Here is a 22,582-nt window from a genome sequence, read left to right on the forward strand (position 1 = left end):
AGTAGTAGCAGCAGCAGTGGTGGTAGTGGTAGTGGTAGTAGTAGCAGCACTAGTCTGAAATGCATATAACAAGCATGTTACATGTCAACTGGATTCTGACTTCCAGCTACTGGTAGAAAACATTAACAGCTTTTCCACACCATTCTCTTTGCATTAGTACATGAACTTTGAAATTTGATACAAAGATATTCAATAAGAGGAACCAGATACCATCAATTGTTTAATTTAAAACTTATGCAGTTTTATTAATATACTCCAACAATTTCAATAGCATTTTGCTGCCAATCACTTAGGAATAAAGTTGTCATTGGCAAATAAAATGTCAGTATTATGCACATGCATGTTTCCACATTCCAATGGTAAAGATTTAGTGTCAAATGAAAGAAAGGTCACTGTCTAAAAAATCATTCTTTGGTTCCAATATATTCCACAGTCTTTCCAGTTTTCTTAATTGTTTCCAGCAATTGGTCTGATGTTAGTGTTGAAGTCACTCTAACCTTCTTGTCCTCCAGTGAAATGGTAACATCTTCAACACCTTGTCCTGGAATAAAAACAGGTTAGCTTAAATTATATGAGAGTGTTAAACAAGTGTGTGATCTCACTACCCCACCAACATCAAGATTTTCCAGAAGGCAAAGAGGAAGGCAACTTATTAACTTCACTTTAAAAGATGTGAAGAAGCGAAGAAGTGTATCAGCAAGTTACAGAACAACAAAGTAATGGGTGAGAATGGAACTGAGACAGAGCTGCTGAAAGAGGCTTGAGATAATGCTGCATCTGCAGAAAATTAATCTAAAGGACATAATCTATAATGCAAAGAAAATGTCTAGAAGTTGGAAAAGAGCACTGATGCTACCAATCCACAAAGAGGGCTCACTGTGACTCAAGTAACTACATACTACTGAACTTTCATTCACCATGCTCCATAGACCCCATCGAGGAGAACCTTCATAGGTATGGAATACGTCAAGATATGCATTAACATGAGACACAGACATCATGGAAACTTAATCTGTACATAGTATTAATAAACTATCTTTATGCTTCTTAAAGCCATTCATGCTTATGCCATCTAAATTTAATCAGGTAAATTAGTAAGAAAGCTGCTACTTTGGGGGGGGGGGGGGGGGGGAGCTGCTGCTTCCTTAGTTTCATTATATATCCATATTTCATTTGCTAATAGCAGCTAAATAGTTACTTGATTACAATGGTATTTCTCAAAGAAAATATTTTTAAATAGTTACTTGAGTACAACGGTATTTCTCAAAGAAAATATTTTTAAAACTATCAATGCTCAGACCTATTTACAGTACATTATTACTTACTATACAGCTTCATAACAACATGGCTGCAAACTATTATGGACTGTCCATAATTGTTACGGATTTATCATCTTAATTGGAATTATTTTCTTCCTGAGCACGTAGAAATCTGTCTAGGAATAATTTTGTCACCATGAATTTACAATAAGTTATACTGGGTGACACTGAAAATTTTGTTCTGCACCTTTCAGCAAGGTTAAGAATAAAGCTGCTTTCGAGCCAAGTGACGGCACAAGGTTCAAGGCATTTGTCTGTAAGCTTTTGCGATTTTTCTAACCAGGTGACTTTTCAATCTCCTGAGTTTGGGGGGGGGGGGGGGCTGTTATGAAAAGAAATTTACTGCAAAAACTGCATTTCACTTGCATGTGATAATCTAAATACAATGGTGGGACATATAACAGGAATTGTTGCCTTTTTGAAGAAAGTTTAACCATACATAAGAATACGAAATTCTTCCTGCCACTTGCATTATTTAGCCACACAAACAGGTGCAAAGAGCATCAAATTGTAATTGAACTTTCCTACTTTTGTAAAAAAAAGTTCGAAACGACAGTTTACTTTTAAACTCTGGCAAAATATAAAGCACGTTCGGAAATTCCCATTACAAACTTGTAAGACTTGTAGAAAAGAGTGATGATTCCTTAATATCTTGAATAGAGATGAATGTCCAGAAACATACTGTTTCCATTCTAAGATGGTTTCAATTCTGATGGGTAATGTGTCCACATCTGCTGAGGGAAAGAGGAAAGTCTCAGAATTGCTTGTCCTGGTATGCAATATGGCAGATGGAAAGCCTTATACCATGCATGTTCATAGGTATTACAGCATCTGTTTGGTATTAACATGTAGGCACATATTCTGGACAGTCATGCGATTTGGCCATACCTCCTCCCACTCAAGCTAATTCACCCCGCACACTTTATCTTCTTACCAAAGTATTGGACCCATTCTTGCAAGCTGTGCCACTGAATGTCAGTCAGGAAATGTGGTTTCAGCACAATGGTGTACCACTTCATTTTTCACGTGCTGTCTGGAGACATGATCATCGCGATTTCCGGATTTAACTCCTATAGACTTCTTGTTGGGTCACATGCAAAGTTTAATTTAAGGTCCTCTTCTAGAGACAGAGGAAGATCAGCTGGCACGAATTCTGGGCACTGCGCAACAAACTGAAGAGATATCAGGAGGGATGAGAATGTGTACCAGAACATGCTTCATCGATACAAAATCTGTAACAATGCTGGTGGTTGCCACATCAATCAGCTTTTGTAGTGCGTAAGTACTGTTCTGTACATGCAGTATGCTGTGTTCTTTTTCGTTTTGGAATAATGTAAACACTTCATGATTAAGTGATAAATGGGTGTTTCATTGTGTTTACTTTAAAATTGTTACTAAATAATTGTATTATTTCATGCCTAATTCAATTCCCCCAGCTAAAGTGGATGAGTTACACATCTGAACTGAAACCATCGTAGAACGTAAATGTTACATTTCTGGACATAGGTTCCTATTCAAAATATTATGTAATCACTGACCTCTCAAGCCCTGGAAATTTCTAATGGGAATTTCCAAACACCCTGTGTATGTTCCTAAACCGTATAAAATATTGAAGTATGTATGTATGTACAAGATTGATCTCTTTTCTCCAATCAAATAGTGGGAATCTCTGGTAAATTTTTCAGTGAGGAAGCTTCAAAAACTATATAAACAACTCTTACTTAAATGGAGTGCACCCTATTCTAAATGACCCAGTTACCAAACTATATAATAATCTTTCATTGTTTACCAAAGTGAAAGTGTTCCTTCAGAAACAAGAGCTCGTAATTCATAAACTTCATAGCATACTAAAATCTTATTTACAGATTTCAGTGTGAGATTTATCAAACTTTCTGCAGTACTTTTGGCTGTCTGCTTAAAAAAAAAAAAAAAAAAAAAAAAAAATATCATGTAGTTACATCCATTTCCACTAGATGACAATTTCTCAAAAAACAAAGAAGTTATAGGTGTTGGATTTAGAAAAAGTAAAATTTTTCCATCAGTTGTAAAGTTGAATGAGCTTTTTCCTGATATCCTGGGCAAAACACACACGCACAAAATGGAACTGGAGTCTTAAAGATAACAGTTAGACAATTTTACACTTAACCTGATTTTTTTAATTTACAATTGTTTTTATGCCTGGAAAATCTTCTTTGTTTAGGATTGGAAAGTGTTTGAAATATAGCGTGTAAAGACCTAAATCAGGCTTACAATTTTAAAATTTTATATTCAGATGATTAGTAGAAAGAGTGGCTAACAAGACAAGTTTTTAATTTTCTTTTGAGCTCGTAGAGATTTCATATTTCTTGCTTAATGCAGACAGGAGTTTGCTGAATATCGTTCCACTGGAGTACGTAATCCTGAACAAGGAAGCAATGCCGACATGAAAACTATTTTAGTGTCCTGTTCTCTAATTGTGTATATCACAGTTAACTTGAAACTGATTTTTAATATCAGTAACAGAAACCATTATGGAGTAAAGGTATTGCAAAATCCACAAGAATTTCAAGAGCCTTAAAAAGGCTTCAGCAAGATTGACAAATATCTACTTCATACAATATTCTTGCTAAAATATTCTCCACATTAGTGTTAGGCAACAGAAAAACACTGCTAAAACAATACGGGGGATTAATATGCAGGTAACTGCAGAGGACAATATATTTCCAATTAGACAACTGTGCAAAAAATACTGTGAATACAAAACGAATATGTACATCCCGCTCATTGAGAGCATGCACCATCACCGCCCACAGCAGTGCTGAATGACGCAGGGGTATCAGAATTTTGAAGTGAAATCCAGTTCTGAGACTGGATAATACACACTGTCCAGTGCATTCAATTTAGTTCTAGATTGGTTCATAGAGAAGTACGGGGCCAACACATAATGAAGAGATATGTGGCACGATGGGAGGTCAGGAGGTCAGCAGACAACAAATATATTGAGGAGCAAACAAATCCAGTTAGATGGCCATGTGGCAAAAATAAATAACAGTAATATGCTCAGCATTGTAAAAGCAACTGACAGACCAAAAATATATTGAAAGGGCAAATGGAAAAGACAAATGAGCTTTTAATTTCCGGTGAGTGGAAAATCAACAGTGATGGTAGCAACTTGAAAGGGTATGTATTCTTTTGTGGCTTTTATCAACGAACAATAATGACGATGAACTCAAGCAAGCTGAAAGAGTACGTAGTCTTTTGGGGCTGTTATCAATGAACAATAATGAATGATGAACTGAAGCAAAAGTACCCTATTGCATCCCTCAGTACCCTATTGTCCCTCTCACTGTGTCTACCAAATTACAATACCCGGATAAGATGTGTCCATTCTGCTGCCTCCCGCATCAGATGAAAATAAGTGATAAGCATTCAAGAATTTTAAAGTGGAACACTAACTAAAAGATATATATTACAGAATGTTGAGGCTTTTTTTTATCACAATTGTGGCAACCCAGTGAACCAAAATTATCTGTCCAGTACAACTTTCATGAATTTGATGCAACAAAAAGTGACAGCAAATGAAAGGCTGGGCAAGAGGGAATCAAATTTCTTAGAATTTTTTTCATTTATAAAAATTGTTCTATTGCTGCTCTGTTAAGTGTTAAATATACATGAAGATGGGAAATATTTTAAAATCAAGAACTATTTTTAGAGTAAAGTTGAACACCTGTATTCAGTGGGATTCAATGTCCACACATAAATAAAAAAAAAGGAAATGACACAATTTAAATATCTAATTCATTTTGTTTGTAGTGGCAAGTAAGGGCATGACTATGAATCTTGTAGCAAATAGTCAAGCAGCAAACTACATTTAAGAATGAAAATTCTGAATTCAAGATAGCATTTTTAATATTGTTTTGTGACTCACAATGAGCCTGTTTGGATTTACTGTCATCCCAAGCTCATTAATTAAATTTAAAAGGAAAAAAAAAAAATAAAAAAAGAGAGCTTTGCTCTGTAAGTTCTGGGAGTATGTATCTGCAAAAGATTCTAAAGGCATCTATTTCTTCCACGCATGCACTATAGAGAAACAATAGTACAAAAATGAGAGCAGATGGCAGTGAAACTTCTGCAGATGCCCAACCATTCCTACATATCATATTTGTGGACTAAATAGAGAACTGATATCTATGGACTAAACAAAGAAAGAAAAGAAGAGGTGTAGCTGTTCAGCAGAAAGGTAAAGGAGTACGCATGTGCAGAAAGTTTCAAAATTTAATGTGCCACCTTATTTGCTTCTGTAATAGCCAGACTGAAGGCTCTTGGATCCACACAACAGAGGAAACAACAACAACAACAACAACAACAACAACAACATGAAAAAAGTGAACAGAAGACAGGAAGAAGAAACGCAGTGAATATAAGAGAGGTTTTTGGGAAGAAAAAGGGAAGAGACAGAAAAAAAAGGCCATGAAAATTGATTGTGACGATGATGCTGATGATGATGATCAACAGAGAAATAACAAATATCATACAAAACATATGGGAGATGGTAGTAGTACCAGAAAATCAGAAATTTTGTGTACAAAGGGGGTAGGACCAATGCTAACAATTACAGAGGGATATCTGTACTATCAGTCACATACCACATTCTATCACAGTGGAAGAGCATTCTGAAGTTTTCCACCTCAGCTGTTTTTCACATGTATTCAATCTATTATATCTTGAAGGATTGGCCAATTTTGGACTTACAGGCCATTTTCAAGTGCAGTAGGTGTTGATAGGTTGCACAATAATCCTGTTATTAAACAGTAGATATAGCTGTTCTGAAAGCGAGCACATAGCGTGCGAGAGGTAGAACTAAAAGGAGAAAATTTATTGTGTGCAGTAATAGTCATCTTTATAGCAAATGCCATATTATAGCACAAACATGTCTACAACATGACATTTGTTACAAAGATGACTGTTATTACCTGCAGGAAGCCTTCTGGCTTTAATTCTGATGCTTGCACGCTATGTGCTCACTTTCATCTGCCATTTAAGAACAGGATGACTGTGCAATGCACTGACAGCTCCTGTGCTTGAAAAATGGACTGTAAGGCTGAAATTGGCCATTCAAGTAAGATCTAACAAAATGAATACCTGTGAAAAACAGCCAGGGTGGAAACATTCAATGTTTCCTTTAACATATTTGCTGCTGTGTTATTCACACATGCAGAAAATTATCTATCACAGAGCCTACTAGACAGGATACAGTTCCAACAGTAAGACAAGATGGAGAATACCTAGCAGACTACAGACCAACAGAGAAATCAAAAGATGATTCGAGCACTTGCTAAGACTGGAAACCTCTACAGTAAATCATGCCTATCACATAATACAAAAGTGCTATATCACAACTTCATCAAGCCAAAAACTTCATACAAATCAGAAACATTGGTCCTGCATCAGAAAGGTGCACTAGAGAGAAGAATCATCACCAAAATCCTAGGGCCAACATGATGGCAGAAGGCTACATATTGTAGAATGGACAAGAGATTGAACAAATATCTAACACAGTTCATGACATGAAGAAAAGTTGACAGTAATTTAACTGGCATATCGAGAGATTGCAGGACACCTGCCAAATTAAATACATCTTGGAGAACATAGAAAGTATTTAGAACATGAAGTGGATCACTGAAGTCAGAAAAGACCTGAAGAATGCTGGCATAACACTCATACAGGTCTCTACAAGACAGATAAACATTCAACTACAAAGTACAGAAGTGGAAAGTTAGCAAAGTGGTTAAAAAACCTTGGACCAGCAGAAAGGACGAAATTGAAAGTGAGAAGATCTCACAACCAGTAGTGGTCCTCTCCTTGTCCTACACCTATATTACTGTGACAAAAATAGTGTCTGACTGATTACTTCTTCACACTGTTTACTTCATGATTTTGCGTAAACAAAACTTCTTAGTGACTTTTTTATCGCATTATAATTAACTGCGATCACTTTTTAAATACAGTACGATAACGCTAATTTTTTTCCGAGTTGCTATGGATTATTCGGTGCAAATTTGAACAAAAGCATACAAGCAACATGAAAATCTCGTTAACTTGTATTGCCTAGAATATTACTCGATTGACATCAATGATAAGTTGTTAGGTCGAAATCTACAGAAACCAAGAAAAAATAAAAAGGATAAAAACAACAAAATAAATGTGTAAACATGTCAATTCTTTATTGTACATAAATGACGAAGCTATTGAGAAATCCATTGGCTTGTTATGTGATACCTGGTAGACAGTAAATTCATTCTTCTTACGTTATCGTGTGCATATTCGCTGCAATTATAGGAACCACTAATGCACGTCAGACTTTGTTGCGCACTAAACTCACAACACAATACACCAACGAAAGAAAGGCCATCGACACAGAATAAGGTACATAAATTTGAAACTGAACAAGTTAATTTTTTTCGTAAAAGGATCGTAAAAGTAGGAAAAATATTCAATACATTACCCTTCAATTTTCCCAGAACTTTTTCGACTGCAGATGCACAGCCGCCGCATGCCATATCGACAGTAAACTCATGAACCTGTTCAAAAAAATTAAGCAACAGTAAAAAAGAAGTTGCATATTTATGGGCAACTACTAATAAAACGAAAGAAACCTTGAGCGGCATCTTGGTGTGTTGGTTGAACTGGCGATTTGGGAATGACAGGAGATTTGATTGTAGTCTGTTATATATAACACATCCTCTGACACATGTTCATTATCTCGCAGTCAAGATTACACAGTCAAAGACCCTAAATCCGCAGTAACAATGTTAGTGTTCCGTGACAAGATGACAGATGCTTCTGCCACGCGTGTACGACGTATTACTTCATAAAATACTAATTTTGCTTGGTATTTTGAACGACCAGATATGAACTTGTTAATTACCCCCTATAATCCTTTTCAAAGTCGTAATTATATTTTGGAAAACCTAAAATAATTAAACCAACACTTAAGTGAGATGTTATGTACTGCAAAAAAGAAAAAAAAAATCTGCTTTCAACATTTTTGCTTTCTTAAGAGCTATAAAAATAATATATTTAATGAATAAAGCAGTTGGTATAATACCCATGGAGGGCAAAACGAAATTGGTTCGATCAATGACTGCATGCGGGAAGTGGGTAACTACGTTAAGGCGTTACGGAAGAAAATTTTGATTAACAAGTACGTTTAATAATTATGATTAATGCTTATAAAATATTGTATGGAGAGTGCAAATACTTGTAAGAGCAGCAAGTAGACGCGATAACAAATGACAGGATGTAAAGGCACTGAATTTACATCGGAAGTTTCGCTTTGTTGTCCAATAATATGAGATGTCGCCTTGCTAAATATTTAAGGTCTAAAATAGCAGTGTCAATAATAATAACTGCCGTATTTGGCCTTGTTATCAAAGAAGCACTTTTTCCAGTCAGGGCTTTTTTACTTAACAGTCATTTTACAGAACAGAAGAAACCGCTGCGGAAATATGGAGATAGTCAAAATGCATTGCCTTCACCATCCCCTGAAAGCCATAGGAAGGCCGTTTTCATACCTGCAAGTTTCTTAAACAGTGAGGTACCGAAGAATGAAAGCTATTGCAACTTCAATTACAAGTTTCCGGACGGTTGGAACATGACAGAATTGTTTCTCGAGGCAACACCACAGCTAGGAAACAATGGACCTTACCGAGTAGTGTACAATCTCATAGAAGGCCGATTTGAAGACAACACTGTAGGTGTGACATATTGTACACATGCAACACCAGAATTTCTTTACCACATTGCTGAAATAGTGAATCGGTGGGACGGCCCAGTGAGTGTAGCCGTGTTCGCGCCAGGCACAGATTTGTTCGTAAGTTTGAGTGTTCTGTATCACATGTGCAGATGCTTCCCCGAAATGTCACGCGTGACAGTACATTTGATTGTACATTACAAATATTTTCCCATGGAATCCCGTTATTCAGTAGTTGGCAGTAAACTGCTGGAAGATCTAGATTTTTCAAACTGTTCCGCCCCACTAAACTTACTGAATGGAAGATTTGAAACCTTTCGACATCAGCAAAAGTTAACATATCCTGTAAATACGGCCCGTAATGTAGCGCGAATTGCAGCAAAAACCACTCACGTATTGGTGTCAGATGTAGAACTCTTACCAAGTTCAAACTTGGTACCAGCTTTCTTGTCTATGTTCAAGAAATTTAAGCAGCATTTCGATAATGTTAGCCCACATGCTACAAAACCTGAACTTCAGTTGAAAAGGTATGTGTTTGTGTTACCTGTATTTGAAGTTGAAGCAACTGTGCTGAAAGTTCCTAGCACCAAGAAAGAACTTCTACAACTGTATTCTGAGAACCGGGCTGTGTATTTTCATCGCTGGGTATGCTTACACTGCCAGAGGTTCCCAGGTCTTCAGAAATGGCTCCAGAAGAAAAGTGACAATGAAGACACACCACTAATACAGGTTTAAACTTTTACAGGTCTCACATGAACACAGCTGCATGTAAGAAAGGAATGTGTCTGCATTTAAAGCTGTTATTAGTCTTTTTTTTTATATTTTTGTATGGCTGCCTGCCAAAATATGTGATGGTTCTATAATGCTTGTTTTCAGCTGCTGCTAAGTGGACAAGTTGTCTTTTTTTTCCCAGAATAATGTGAAACTTTTTCTTTTAGTTTTTATTTATTTTCCAAAACCAGTGTTAGAAGTTTGGTTTTGCCATATGATTGTGGCATAGTAGCTCATTGTGATAGAGATCACTTGTGTGTTGTGACAGCTGGCTTATTTTGAGGGTACTGTACTGGTACTTGCATTGTTACGTTTGATGCCTTTCTTCTGTAATGAGTGCATCAAAATTTGACCATTGTTCCTTTCGCTAACATTTTCTTATATTCTGGAATAAAATTATTGAAAACACAAAGAATTGGTGGGGGCATCAATGTTGGAAGAGTTGTATATCATCAATGTTTACTTCATTATCCATGGGAAATCCATCCAGCGTACAATAAACAATGAGAGTTTGCTTCTTGTGGTATTAATCTGTAATACTTATCATAGTTACATGTATGTCATTAGAGCAGAATGCATTAGGGGCCTACAACCGTAGCCTGAGCCACAGGATAGTCTGAGCAGGGTAGTCTTGTATTTAAGACAGTGGACTTAAATTCAGATGGAATGTAGCTCCAATTCTTGTCACTCCTTTCTGCAGATGGAATGTAGCTCCAATTCTTGTCACTCCTTTCTGATTTATGTTTGCTATATTTTCTCTAAATTATTTGAGACTAGTATTTGGATGATCATGCACATAATCTTACTGCTTCAGGAGACTTCTGACTCTGTTGTCTGTGTTGACTATGGAACATTAAACTCTAATCTTTGACTCACGACATAGAATATGTAATTGTATTGAATCTGACAATTGGAAGAAGCAAGCACTTGTGTAGGTGGCATAACTTTTGTGTCATGTTCTTCTCCATTAGACGTCGACTCTGTCTGCTCAACTTTATTCTTTATCTACATAGACTCTTTGCAAACCACTGTGAAGTGCACAGCTGAGGGAATGTCACATTGTACCAATTAATAGGACTTTGTCCTGTTCTATTTACTTATGGATCACAGGAAGAATGACTGCTTGAATGCCTCTGTGTATACTCCAATTAATTTAATCCTGTCTTCGTGGTCCCAGTGGGAGAAATACGTAGGGGTATGTAATACGTATCTAGATTCATCACTTAAAATTGGTTCTAGAAACTTTCTGAGGAGATTTTTATGGGATGGTTTGCTTAAAACTACTGTAAGTTACATCAGGATTAGACAGTGGTACCCCACAACACATGGGACAGCTTAAAAAGAGAACATTGTAGTTCTTATTTCCTCACAGCTAATGCAACCCTCATAAGTGAAATACAGAAGAAAAGTAGCTTTCTGTGTCATATCATTTATTGCAAAGCTGCTTTCTATTTTTGTTGCATTTCAAACTGCTTATTTCATAGTGAAAGTGCATGTGAAATAAGTAAAGACTGTTTATAATAATAGCAAAAGAAGTGTAGTTTGCACTTGAAGCAAATGACAAACTGTGAGGTATGATGCATCCATAACCATGTTTACTCACTTTGTTCCAACATATGATAGTTCATATTGTGGTGTCCACTGTTAAACTAACTGTTTTAAATGTTGTGCAAACTGTTTATGGATACCACTGGAATTACAGTGACTCTTTATCCTGGAAAGTTCCTTTCCCTTCCTCAAATTGAAAAGGATCAGCATAGTATTATGGTTTGATTCAGTACTCAGGTATTTATAGTGTAACCTGTATCAACCTGCTTGTTTAATCTGTACGAGATAGTATTTGGTGTTTTGTTTAAACCTCTTGAGTTGTACACGTACAAGTTATGTTCCACTTTAATGGTGCTTTCCCAGAGTAAACGTTCCATTATTTAAATTATTTACCTATCTCCTGCCAGTTCTTCTTCCAATTATGTCTCTGTGTCATGCAGAGCTGTTGATCTTGTAGACAAACTAAATTCAGTTTTCATTTTGGCCTTTTACAACCAAACATAGATGCCTGACTGTGCTAAAAGTTTTTTCATACAATATGTTAAGTATGTTTTAAAAATTTCTTGTATGCTGCTGAATTATTTCACTAACACTATAGTTTAGTGAGATTCTTGTTTGTGAAATAAGACTTTGAGTTCTAATTCTGAAGGAATGTTCAAGGTGAACAGTGAATCAGTATTACTGGTAATTATTCATCAGAGGTTTGTTATAGATGCTGTGTATTCTCAGAGAAATTATCAATATGCCTATTTAGAGCTTTTCATCTCTTAGTTGAAGAGGGGAGTACAGGATTTATTATTTTATGTAAACTTGATAGATATGTACAGCAATGAGTATACTAGATGAGGAATGTATCTAGATTATTTAGCTGTAGATGAGATTACAATCACATGCATATCATACTTCCATAGAAGATACTAGTAATGACAAGCCAAAGAATATGAAGAACAAGTTGACAGGGCCAATGTGTTCTCATACCACTGTTCTGATATCTATCTGTAAAGTAATAACATATACAAAATACACAGTGGCTAGTGGTAGTATTAGCCATAATACTTGTGTTGATTTGTGAAAATCATGAAACTGCTTGGAATACTTTTTTATTTTATAAGCTAAATTCACCCACCCTGACAGCTAAACACATTAAAATGGCCACTTCTGAAACGTGGAAGCACACCAGCCCCAGTTCAAATCTCACTCATGATTATGTGGGCTGATGTGCCTGCCCGCATAGATGTGGTTTTAGGTGGTTTTCCGCATGAACCTTGGGGAATACCAGTCTGGTACCCATGTCCTGCCTCAGATAAACATTGAAACATTGTGCAAACACTTTGTCATACTGTGTTACTTAGACCATGTAGTTATACTAGGCCTAGACAGAAGGGGCACAGATTCCTCCTTGTGAGGAGGGGGGGGGGGCAGTCAGTAGCTTTAAAAAAGATGCCTTTGGGAGTGGCGACCCTATCGTAATAATAGTCTATATTTGGGGGTGGTTGCTTCTCCATAATATAAGAGAAGTACCATACCTGTCCTGTCCAGGCATTAGCTGGATAAAGGACACCAGGGACCAAGGAAGGAAGGAAAGTAAATATGACAAATCTATTGCTGTAGCAGAAAGAGAGATCCTGCAAGACCTGCTGTAACTTAATTTGGAAAGGGATCAAATAGGGCAGGCTCCAGAAATAGATATAGTGTGCACCACATCAGAAGTTGCCTCTATGCAAAAAGAGTGAGAGAGAGAGAGAGAGAGAGAGAGAGAGAGTGAGTGTGTGTGTGTGTGTGTGACTTGGAGTGTGCCAGAAATGAAGTTTGCTTGTATGTGGCGTCAGAGAGGGGGCAGATACCTCCCATGTTACTAAGCTGTAGAGAATATTGCTGAGTACAATTATGAATTACAGAGTTATGGCCATATTGCAGTTTGGATTAGAGCAGTTATCATTGTCTAGCACCATTCATGGAAAGGCATCCAACATACCCAAAATATCATTGGATGGCAGCTCTTGGTGCACAGCATATTTCAAAACTGGACTAGCTTCCAGCATGACATGCTCTATACAACTATTCAAATACACATTTTGTATCTCACTACAAGTTTATAAAATTGTGTCACTTTCAGAGTAGTGTCCAAAAAACCTAATTCACTTCTCTCGATGTTTCATTTTTTGTTGGAAACAATTTTTAAACTCATCCAAAGTTGCACAGGTTAGTATGATGATGATGACGTTTGGTTTGTGGGGTGCTCAACTGTGCAGTCATCAGCGCCTGTACAAAGTCCCATTTTTTTCCTCCCCCCCCACACACACAGCCCCATTTTTGTACACAGTCCAATCTAACCACAGTCACGAATGATGATGACGATGAGATGATGAGGACAATACAAACACCCAGTCCCTGGGTAGAGAAAATCCCCAGCCCAGCCAGGAATCGAACCTGGGACCCCGTGATCCAGAGGCAGCAACGCTAGCCACTAGACCACAAGCTGCGGACGCACAGATTAGCGCCTCCAGCAATTTTTTTATTGTCTGTTCGTGCTCTCAAACTGTTAACCTGTCAGCTGATTTTCGTTCAAGGGAACAGGCAAAAGTCTCCATTGAGTTGAGTGAGTGCTGAACCACTATCATTTTGATTTTTATCATTTTCTTTAAGGGAAGGTTCTGGTTGAGGCACGAAAAATGGGAGAAGCTTAGAATTTTTTCATACAAGTATTGTTTTTATTAAAGTGTTATTATACATAAATTTTGTGTGTGAAAAACATCCCTTTATCTCTTAAAAAATTAAAAATGGTAAATGCAGCCCTTGTCAAAGTATGTACCTTGCTGCGCATCCTGGTTGGTGTGAAGCATTGCATAGACTTATGGCTATTTCTGAAACCCATAAAAATAGAAGATTCTTAAATTAAAATGAATTTAGGGGGTCATCACGATGGGGTTTGGAAAATACCAGGGTTTGGGGGTGTGGGGTAAATCAAATATTTAAAATTCAAGTAGCAAAAAAGCTCTTGCCAAGGCTCCCTAAATTTAATTGTCTTTTCTGAGACATTCCTTGCTCCATGGTGGTCATGCATTTTCTATCAGGTTACTCCACAAAGTTTTAGCTGTACATTCCTATGATGATTCCTAACCCATTCATGGTCTTCAGACTAGATGAATAACCTTCGCTGAATATATCTGCAGCTATATATGCTGCTATTTTAACAGTTTATTGTCTCACAATGAAGATGTTTTGGTACCAGCTTCCAAATGCATGCGTTGAACCTCTTTTGTCATTTTGCGTATTGGCATTAATGCAGCTTTTAAGCAAATCTTCATTGGACAAAAATTGATGTACTGATCGAATCTTTCCTTGAACTAATTCATTGAGCACATACGGCTACCTATGTATCGGTCAGAACATGGTTCCATTCAGCACACTGTAATTTCTAAAATAGTTGCTCAATTAATAAATCCTTTTGCAGGCATAATCTATACACTCCTGGGATGCAAATTATGTGAAAAAACCATTTTTCATTGGCCTTGGCCAGGACCTCCTCTTAAGGTATTTATTGTATTACTTTGTAAACAAAAAAATAAACCAGCGTTGTTTTAGTTGATTCTCACATGTGTTGCTTAACGTCAATCGGATGGATGATGCAGTCTTCGAAAAATTGGGTTTATGTGTGATCATAGTCATAAAAGTTGGTTGTGCTAAAAACTTAGCATGCTGTTTTGTTATGTTTGCAACTGGAAACTGTTCCATTCATGAAACTGTCTTTTTAAAAACAAGCACTCCTAGCTAAGTAATGGTCACCTGATTCTGAAATATGTGTAATAGAGACATCTAGTGGGAGGAGAGGACCTGTCATTACTGTCCTTCTGCTCACAGGAAAGATATTAATGCTTACTGGAGCATGAAAAATATGTGAGAAATGACCTGAAAATTTTTAGCACCTTAAGGACAAAATTATTTAGATCATTGGGAGAGCCAGTTGTTACAAAGCTATTCCTATTTTAACCCTCATTTTAGGACTAACACTGCTTATTGAACACAGCTAAACTTCTTTAGCAACAAATAGAAATTGTCTATTAATCCACAAAATGGAACAGTGATAGTTCTTGGTGGAAGTTCATAAGAGCCAAGATAGAAAGAGTATGAGAGAGCTGATGATTAACTGTGAATAAAGTCAAAACAAACATAGTCACTATGCATGCCTCCAGTTAGTATTAGATTCAATAAAGATCAGGAATGTGGCAGGGGGGCTAGCCAAGCCAAAGACCATCTGAAAGGTAGTTTCAAGACCAAACACTTCCTTGAGTCCTCATGAACTTGCAACTGAAAATACGCCTCTGCAAGATAAATCTTTGAAAAAGTTTTTCAGGTTAATCTGGAGAAGGAAAGGAAGAAGAATCAAAGCATTGCAAAGTACTTGAGCAATAATAGTTTGCTTAAACACTCCACACAGCCACAGGAAACCCCCATTTCCCAACAACCTTTAATGAGAAAGTCCATAGACTGTAGGAAACAGGGGTCCAAATTTCTTGTTGTTCTTTCTGTATAGTTCAGCCTTAACATCGTCTTTGATGGTCAACAGAATTGGGTGAGCCTTACAAAATCCTGGACTTGCTGTTAGTTTTAAGACAATGTGGGCCTGAAAGTCAACTGCTTTCCCCAAACCAGATTCAAACAGTGGCAGAAACTGCATTCAAACTGTATCTATTGTGGTGCAGTGTACCAACGAGCCAATAGAGTCCACTTCATGATTTAATGAAAATCCAAAGGTGGAATACATGTCAAAGCCAAAAAATGTTCCTAACCGTAGGAGCCACCTCAACCAAAAATGGCAACATTTGAGATACGTTGTCACTGGAATGTCGTGCACTGTTGCATGTAACAAAATTTGACACAGAAACTACATGTGATTACCGTCTGAAATGTTATTAGTCTGAATCAGATGTGGTTGACGCCTAGTTCCTGCCAAGCTAAAAGCATTCTGCAGAATTACCTCTACATAAATACTTATAACATGCATCCTCATAATATGGACCATCTGGGGTGCAAGGAAAAATAATCCTGGTAACTTGGGAACAAAGTGTATCATCATGTTGCCATGAACGGCACCTGGTACTAGCCTGAGACTGCTGAAAACATGGCCAGGTGGCTGCTGCTGAGTGGAACTTTTTTATCAATGGAGAGTCTATGATGGGAATTTACTGTATTATATCACAACTGCTCTAAGCCACATGTGCAGTGTAAAGGTCTGCTGAGAAAGTTTGTTGCACCATTTGCATCAAGTTCACATATCATTTCCAGTATTTCAGGATGGAAGGGATTGGACTGTCTTAAGGTTTGGGCGTGTACATCTTATCAGGGTCTAAGTGAATCACTACATCACATATTAAACTTTCTGTGTATTATCTACCATGCTCTCAAGTGAATTTATATTTTTGACTCAACCACTGCAAACTCACAATCCAGAATATGTAACTGGCACTGGACTTACAGCATTGTAAGGATACTAGTCTTACTGCTACCACCTGCAGTACACTGATAAAATGATCAAATAATAAAGTATTTCAGACAATGGCAATGTAGATGGTTTGGATAACTGGGCTAACTTTTGAATTATGTATTATAACCATGGAGTCCTCGACAGCAAAAAGGCCTGTTGGTGATTTATTCATTTGTACCATTTGTCTTGAAACAGTGCACCATGAGGCATTTTTGATGTCCTTCCCAGTGCTCTTGAGCCTTGTTAAATGGCCAAAATGCTGGGATGGCTGGCAATGCCTGTGACTGATTCCACGTTGATTTAATGAAGAGCCTGAGCAATTCATGGTTGTGGTTTAGCTGCTGTTACTACAGTTCAAGAAATTTAACATCCAAAGCAGTGCTTCGTGGACCAAAACTGCAACCTCCTCATTGCCAATATTTTGATCTTCAATTTAGGGTCAATGGCATTCACTGAACTCAAACTTCTGTAGCAACAAATGAAAACTGTCCATTAGTTGATGGCAAAAAACAGTTCTTGGTGGAAATTCATATGAGCCAAGACAGAAATTAGTAGAGACAGTTCTTGATGTCTGAATAAAATACGTAGTCACTATGCATACATTCACTAAGTATAATACTAAACAAAGTGGGAACCACATGTTCACAAGTCGAAGTACTAAGCACAAAGATTTAAATGGATTCCAGTAAACGCCTGTGGAAGCTGAAGATCACTGGTAGAAACGAGTCATATACAGCAACTGCTGCCACATGGAAATTTGTGTGATCTGTCAGTAATATCGGCAGTGCTTGCACTGCAAGGTCTTCGCTGGACATGAGCAGTGTTACACATATTGATACGTCCATATATTTTGTTTGCACATTTGGTGGAGTTACTAAAATTCCACCTGGGATGCAAGATATATAAACAGACGAAATATCTTCGGCCTTCAAGATGAGTGTCATAACCCCAGTTCGAAAGCAATCTGATGCTTGAGAGGTGTGAATATTATCAAACCATTGTTTTAATGTCATAGTTGGAAAACAGTGACACAAATGAATTACAGAAGAACAGAAAGAATAGTAGAAGCAAACCTCAGAGGAGAACAGTGTGGTTTGAGGGAAATGTAATGACATATGAGCCAATACTGACCTTACAACTTGGATCGAATATAGCTTGAAGAAAGGCAAAACCTCATTTATTGCATTTAAAGATTAAGGAAAAGGTTTTGCCAGGGTTGACTGTGATATGCCCTTTGAAAAACTGAAGGTAGGAGGGATAAAATACAGGGAGCAAGAGATATATTACAACTTGTATATAGAAAAACCAGGCTATGTTTATGAGTTGGAAGGCATACAAGCTAGGCAGTAGTTGAGAATGGAGTGAGATAGGGTTGTAGCCTATCACACAGAAAGACATGAGCCAGTGTGAGAAATATGAAGAGGTACATCTGTAGTTTAATTTACCTTAATTAGTAACTTGTTCCATAGGTCAGATTCATGATACACATTATGATGTGGAACATGCCAACTGACCAAACATAGAACACTTACATACAGCAAAAAAAGTAATATAAATGTGGCTACATGTTGGCCATTCACAGTTCTTTTTTTCTTTAAGAATGACTAATTATTTATACTAAAAAATTCCTCATGGTATAATAAGAGGTGTAAAGGAGAAACATCTTTAATCTACATTCGAAAACACTTTTTATTTGCCAGACTTTTATTTCTGTGGGTAGATTATCAAAGAGCTTTACAGCTGCCTAGCTCACCTTTTGTGCACCAAAGTTAATTAAAGGTTAATGCAGATTATTTTTCCATCTAGTCTTGTACTTGTGAATATTTCTATTACTCCCAGACTTAGATAGATTGCTGATAGCTAATTTTGTTAGTGAATAAATGTACTGTGAGGCTGTGATTAATATTCCCAGCTACTTCATGAGATACAATACCTTACGATGTGTGAACTCGACATGTAATTGTGACTACTTTCTTTTTTGCAATGAATGTTTTTTAACCAAGTGAGGAGTTATCCCAGAATATTATCCCGTAAGATATACCCCAGAATATTATTCCATAAGATATCAATGGATATGCTAACTTATTGACTTCTGCATCACCAAAGTTGTCAATTATTCTTATGGCAAAAGTAGTTGAACCTAAAAATTTTAGCACTTCTATTGTATGGTTTTTCCAGTCCAATTTTCCATCAATATGTACACCTAGGAACTTACAATTTTCTGCTCTGTTTATTATTTCTTGTTGGTATATTGTATTAACACTTTGCCACCCACACGTCTAGTACAAATTTATTCGCTTGGCGCCGGCAACGCTAATTCGGATTACTTGGCTTGTCGCCGTCTGCTTTTCACCTTTTCGTTGGGGACAAGCTCCAAACACATTGACTTTCGCGTGCTTTAATTTTTCCGGAAATCATCTATTTTGCCGTATCATTCAACAAACTAGAAATTTTCTTTTCAAGTAACTTCTCTGCAAGTTCTACACTGTTATAATAATTATCCATGTAGAGGTGATGCCACTTTCCATAAGAAGGTGTCAATAGTTCCATCACTGTTTTTGCTAAAGGTTGCCCATCACCGGAATATATCTTGAATGAGGAAATGTATCCCATACTCGAATCACACAGCATCCGATTGAGTATGCCATATTTCGTAATTTTCTACGGACTGTAAACTTTAAAATTTAACTGTCCACGCCACGGTACCATTCCCTCATCATTTGAGATGTTTTGACTTAGATTAAACGTTTCTTTAAACTTTTTGTAAAAATAATCAGTTACGAATTGCACTTTGAAAAGCCAGTCAGCATTATCCGGTTTATTCCGTAGCGTTCGCCGAATTCTTCTTGGACGTATTTAACTGTCTTCCGACGATTCTGCTTCACTTTCATTTTTTTGATATTCAGTGTCTTCTTCCCAGTCGGCCAAGTCGTCCGAAATGTCAGACAAGACGTCCGCGCATTCATCGTAAATAATTGTATCGTCTCTTTCGTCTGCCATGATGAAAGTGCACAAGTACTTCCAAAAACAAAAACCTAGTTGGCGAAACAAAACACCAACAGAATGAAAAAAGTTACTAAAGTGCAGTGCACGACACCACTGTGGTGCCGTTGGCCGCTATTTTGCGTACGACACTATTGTGTCGCCGGATGGCAAAGTATTAACAGGTGTGAGATATTTTTACAAAACAAAAATGGATGAACTGCATTTCTTCTAAGTTTAGAGCTAGCCCACATATGTAAAACCGTTCAGTAACTATCACAAAACATCATTTACTATTTTGTCTGTATACGGTATACTTCTTTGCTCGGCTTCAACACAATGCTTGTACCTTCTGAAAACCGGACTAATTCTGCCTCCTGGTTCAAATAAAATGGGAGAGCATTCACATAAAGCAAAAACAGTAGTGGACCTATGATTGACTTCTACGGTAATTTCGCCCCATGGAGATGATGTGGCATCCCTCTTGTATCACTGTTTCTTAAATAGGAACTATACTAGCGTGTACTGTAAAAATTTAACTTCCTTAATAGATTATGATAGAAACAATCAGATGCCTTTGAAAAGTCACAGAAGATCCCATTTGGTGATATTTTGTCATTTTAGAAGTCTCGTTGTATGCCCAGTAAATGTATAAATAGCCGTGTCAGTAGAGTGAAATCCAAATTGTGATTGGCGAAGTACCCCATTACTACACAGGTTGGTGACAACCCTGGAGTACATTATTTTCTCAAAAATTCAAGAAAAATACGTAAATGATGTAGTTATTGCCATCTATGGAATCACCCTTTTCACAGAGAGACCTAACAGTGGCATATGTCAATCTTTCTGGGAAAACACCCTGAGTTAATGATGCATTACATAAGTGACTTAGAACATTACATATTATAGTGCCACAACTGTTTAGTGGCTTCCAAACAGTATCAGCCAAATAACGAATATTAATGCCTTTAAGCACACAGTTAGAGAAATACTGGAGAAAACCCCATTTTATTCCTAAAATGAATTATTGGAAGGTAAATTCAAAAGCTAGAAAATAAAAGCAACTGCCATTCGATTTTGATAAACGATATCAACATATGTAAAAGTAAACATAAGGACGTAAGCTATAAGCTGTGAAGAAGAACTTAACACGCTGTGAAATGTCATCCATTTATTATGATGTAATCTGTTCTTCGAGGGCATGCTGAAAAGTAATGTCTCTAAATTTCTTATGCAAAAACACTTAAAGGTTTTTAAATAAAAAACTGTATTTAAGATTCAACATATTTATTCTTCATGGCTTCATATTTATTTCTCAGCTTAGTAACCCTGGTGATGGACACATTTCTCCCAATGAGAGACCTGTTTATTGATACCATCACTGCAGAATGTTTGACTTAGTTGACGGAGCCACAATCTCACCTCTGATTGCACCACTTCACCACAAGCAAAGTGAAGTTCTTGAAGGTATTCTTTAAGTTTTGGAAATAAATATGAAAATCTGAGGTGGCCAAGTTGTGACTATATGGAGGATGATTGATGACACTGGACCCGGATGTCACATTGCTGCTGCTGTCACAGCACTAGTGCATGGTCTGGCACAGTCATATTGGAGAGGGCTCTCCATGTGTGTACAAACTTTTTCTGTGGTTTGAAACTCGTGTACAGCATGCTGTTTCTCTTACACTGATGTAGTTATGTTGCACATCACCATTTTACATGCTACAATTCAGAGCCTTCTAGTGATAGAAGGTTGCGACTTGTGTCAGTGAAGTGGGGAAGTCGACCGAGTTATATGCATGGCATGTAATACCTCAACTGATATTGAGAACAAAATAAAAAATTCAGAAGCATTACTTTTCAGCATGCTCTTGTTTAAATACACTAAATTGTAAAGTGCACTATGTAAGTGGCTCTGTACAATCGAAATGTCAAGCTCTATATATAATTACACAATGTGTATCAACTGTAATGCATTAGATGGTTGAATAAATAAACAAATAAATAGAAATAAAGCAACAAGAATGAGAAACAAAAACTAAAAAGTTTTCCAATGTCCTGTTCATTCTCTCAAAACAACAAGATCAGTTGACAGAATGGTTTATGTCTTGAACATGAGATGAGGATCAATAAAAGTAAAACAAGAGGAACGGGTTGTAATAAAATTAAGCCACGTGCTGACGAGGGATTTAGATTAGGAAATGCAACACCAAAAGTTGAAGAGTTTTGCTTTTGGGCAGCGAGATAACTGAAGACAGTAGCAGTAGAGAGGATATGAAACACAGACTGGCAACAGGAAGAAATGTGTTTATGAAAAAGAGAAATTTGGTAACATGAAATATGAATTGAAATTTAGGGAGACTTTTCTGAAAGTATTTGTCTGAAGTGAAGCCATATATGAAAATGAAACATGGATGATAAGCAGCATAGAGCATAAGAGAACAGAAGCTTTTGAAAAGTCGTACAGTTGAAGATTAGATAGGAGATACTGAAATGATTGGGGAGAAAAGATCATTATGGCATTTTTTACTAAAAGAAAGGATCAATTTACAGGAGGCACCAAGGAATTGTCAGTTCAGTTTGCCTATGGAGGGAAGTGTGGCGAATAAAAATTGTAGAGGGAGACAAATGCTCAGCTATAGTCAGCAGGTTCAAGTGGATATATTTTGAAATAGTTATGCAGTGATGTAGAAGCTTGTGCAGAGTAGAGCAGGATGAAAAGCAGCTGCAGCAAATGAGTCTTCA

At 37.0% G+C, this 22,582-nt stretch overlaps 2 protein-coding genes across 3 annotated transcripts in view; one reads left to right on the plus strand and one right to left on the minus strand.

Annotated features, from left to right (window-relative positions):
- Positions 1-207: 207 nt before the first annotated feature.
- LOC126175186 (copper transport protein ATOX1) lies at positions 208-8,108 on the minus strand. The gene is made up of 3 exons (XM_049921781.1): positions 7,955-8,108; positions 7,804-7,879; positions 208-541 (listed from the first exon to the last, which is right to left on the minus strand). Exons 1-3 carry the CDS (start codon positions 7,964-7,966, stop codon positions 405-407), a joined length of 225 nt encoding a protein of 74 aa, XP_049777738.1. The 5' UTR covers positions 7,967-8,108; the 3' UTR covers positions 208-404.
- Positions 8,109-8,512: 404 nt separating this feature from the next.
- Positions 8,513-22,582, plus strand: part of LOC126175185 (beta-1,4-glucuronyltransferase 1-like) — a 52,250-nt gene continuing 38,180 nt past the window's right edge. Inside the window, exon 1 of one of the 2 annotated variants that reach the window (XM_049921779.1) lies at positions 8,513-9,780. In XM_049921779.1, the coding sequence (XP_049777736.1) occupies positions 8,650-9,780 (1,131 nt within the window). In that variant the 5' untranslated portion in view covers positions 8,513-8,649. The remainder of the gene's footprint in view (positions 9,781-22,582) is intronic. The other variant, XM_049921780.1, reaches the window with a different exon arrangement.

The sequence above is a fragment of the Schistocerca cancellata genome, chromosome 3, assembly GCF_023864275.1.
Source record: "Schistocerca cancellata isolate TAMUIC-IGC-003103 chromosome 3, iqSchCanc2.1, whole genome shotgun sequence".
Lineage (NCBI taxonomy): Eukaryota > Metazoa > Arthropoda > Insecta > Orthoptera > Acrididae > Schistocerca > Schistocerca cancellata.

Bases quoted from the DNA above. Each gene is read 5' to 3' on its own strand.
- LOC126175186 (XM_049921781.1), bottom strand. The intron at 542-7,803 runs GTAATGTATTGA...TTTTTATTCCAG, and splicing joins AGTTCTGGGAAAATTGAAGG to GACAAGGTGTTGAAGATGTT.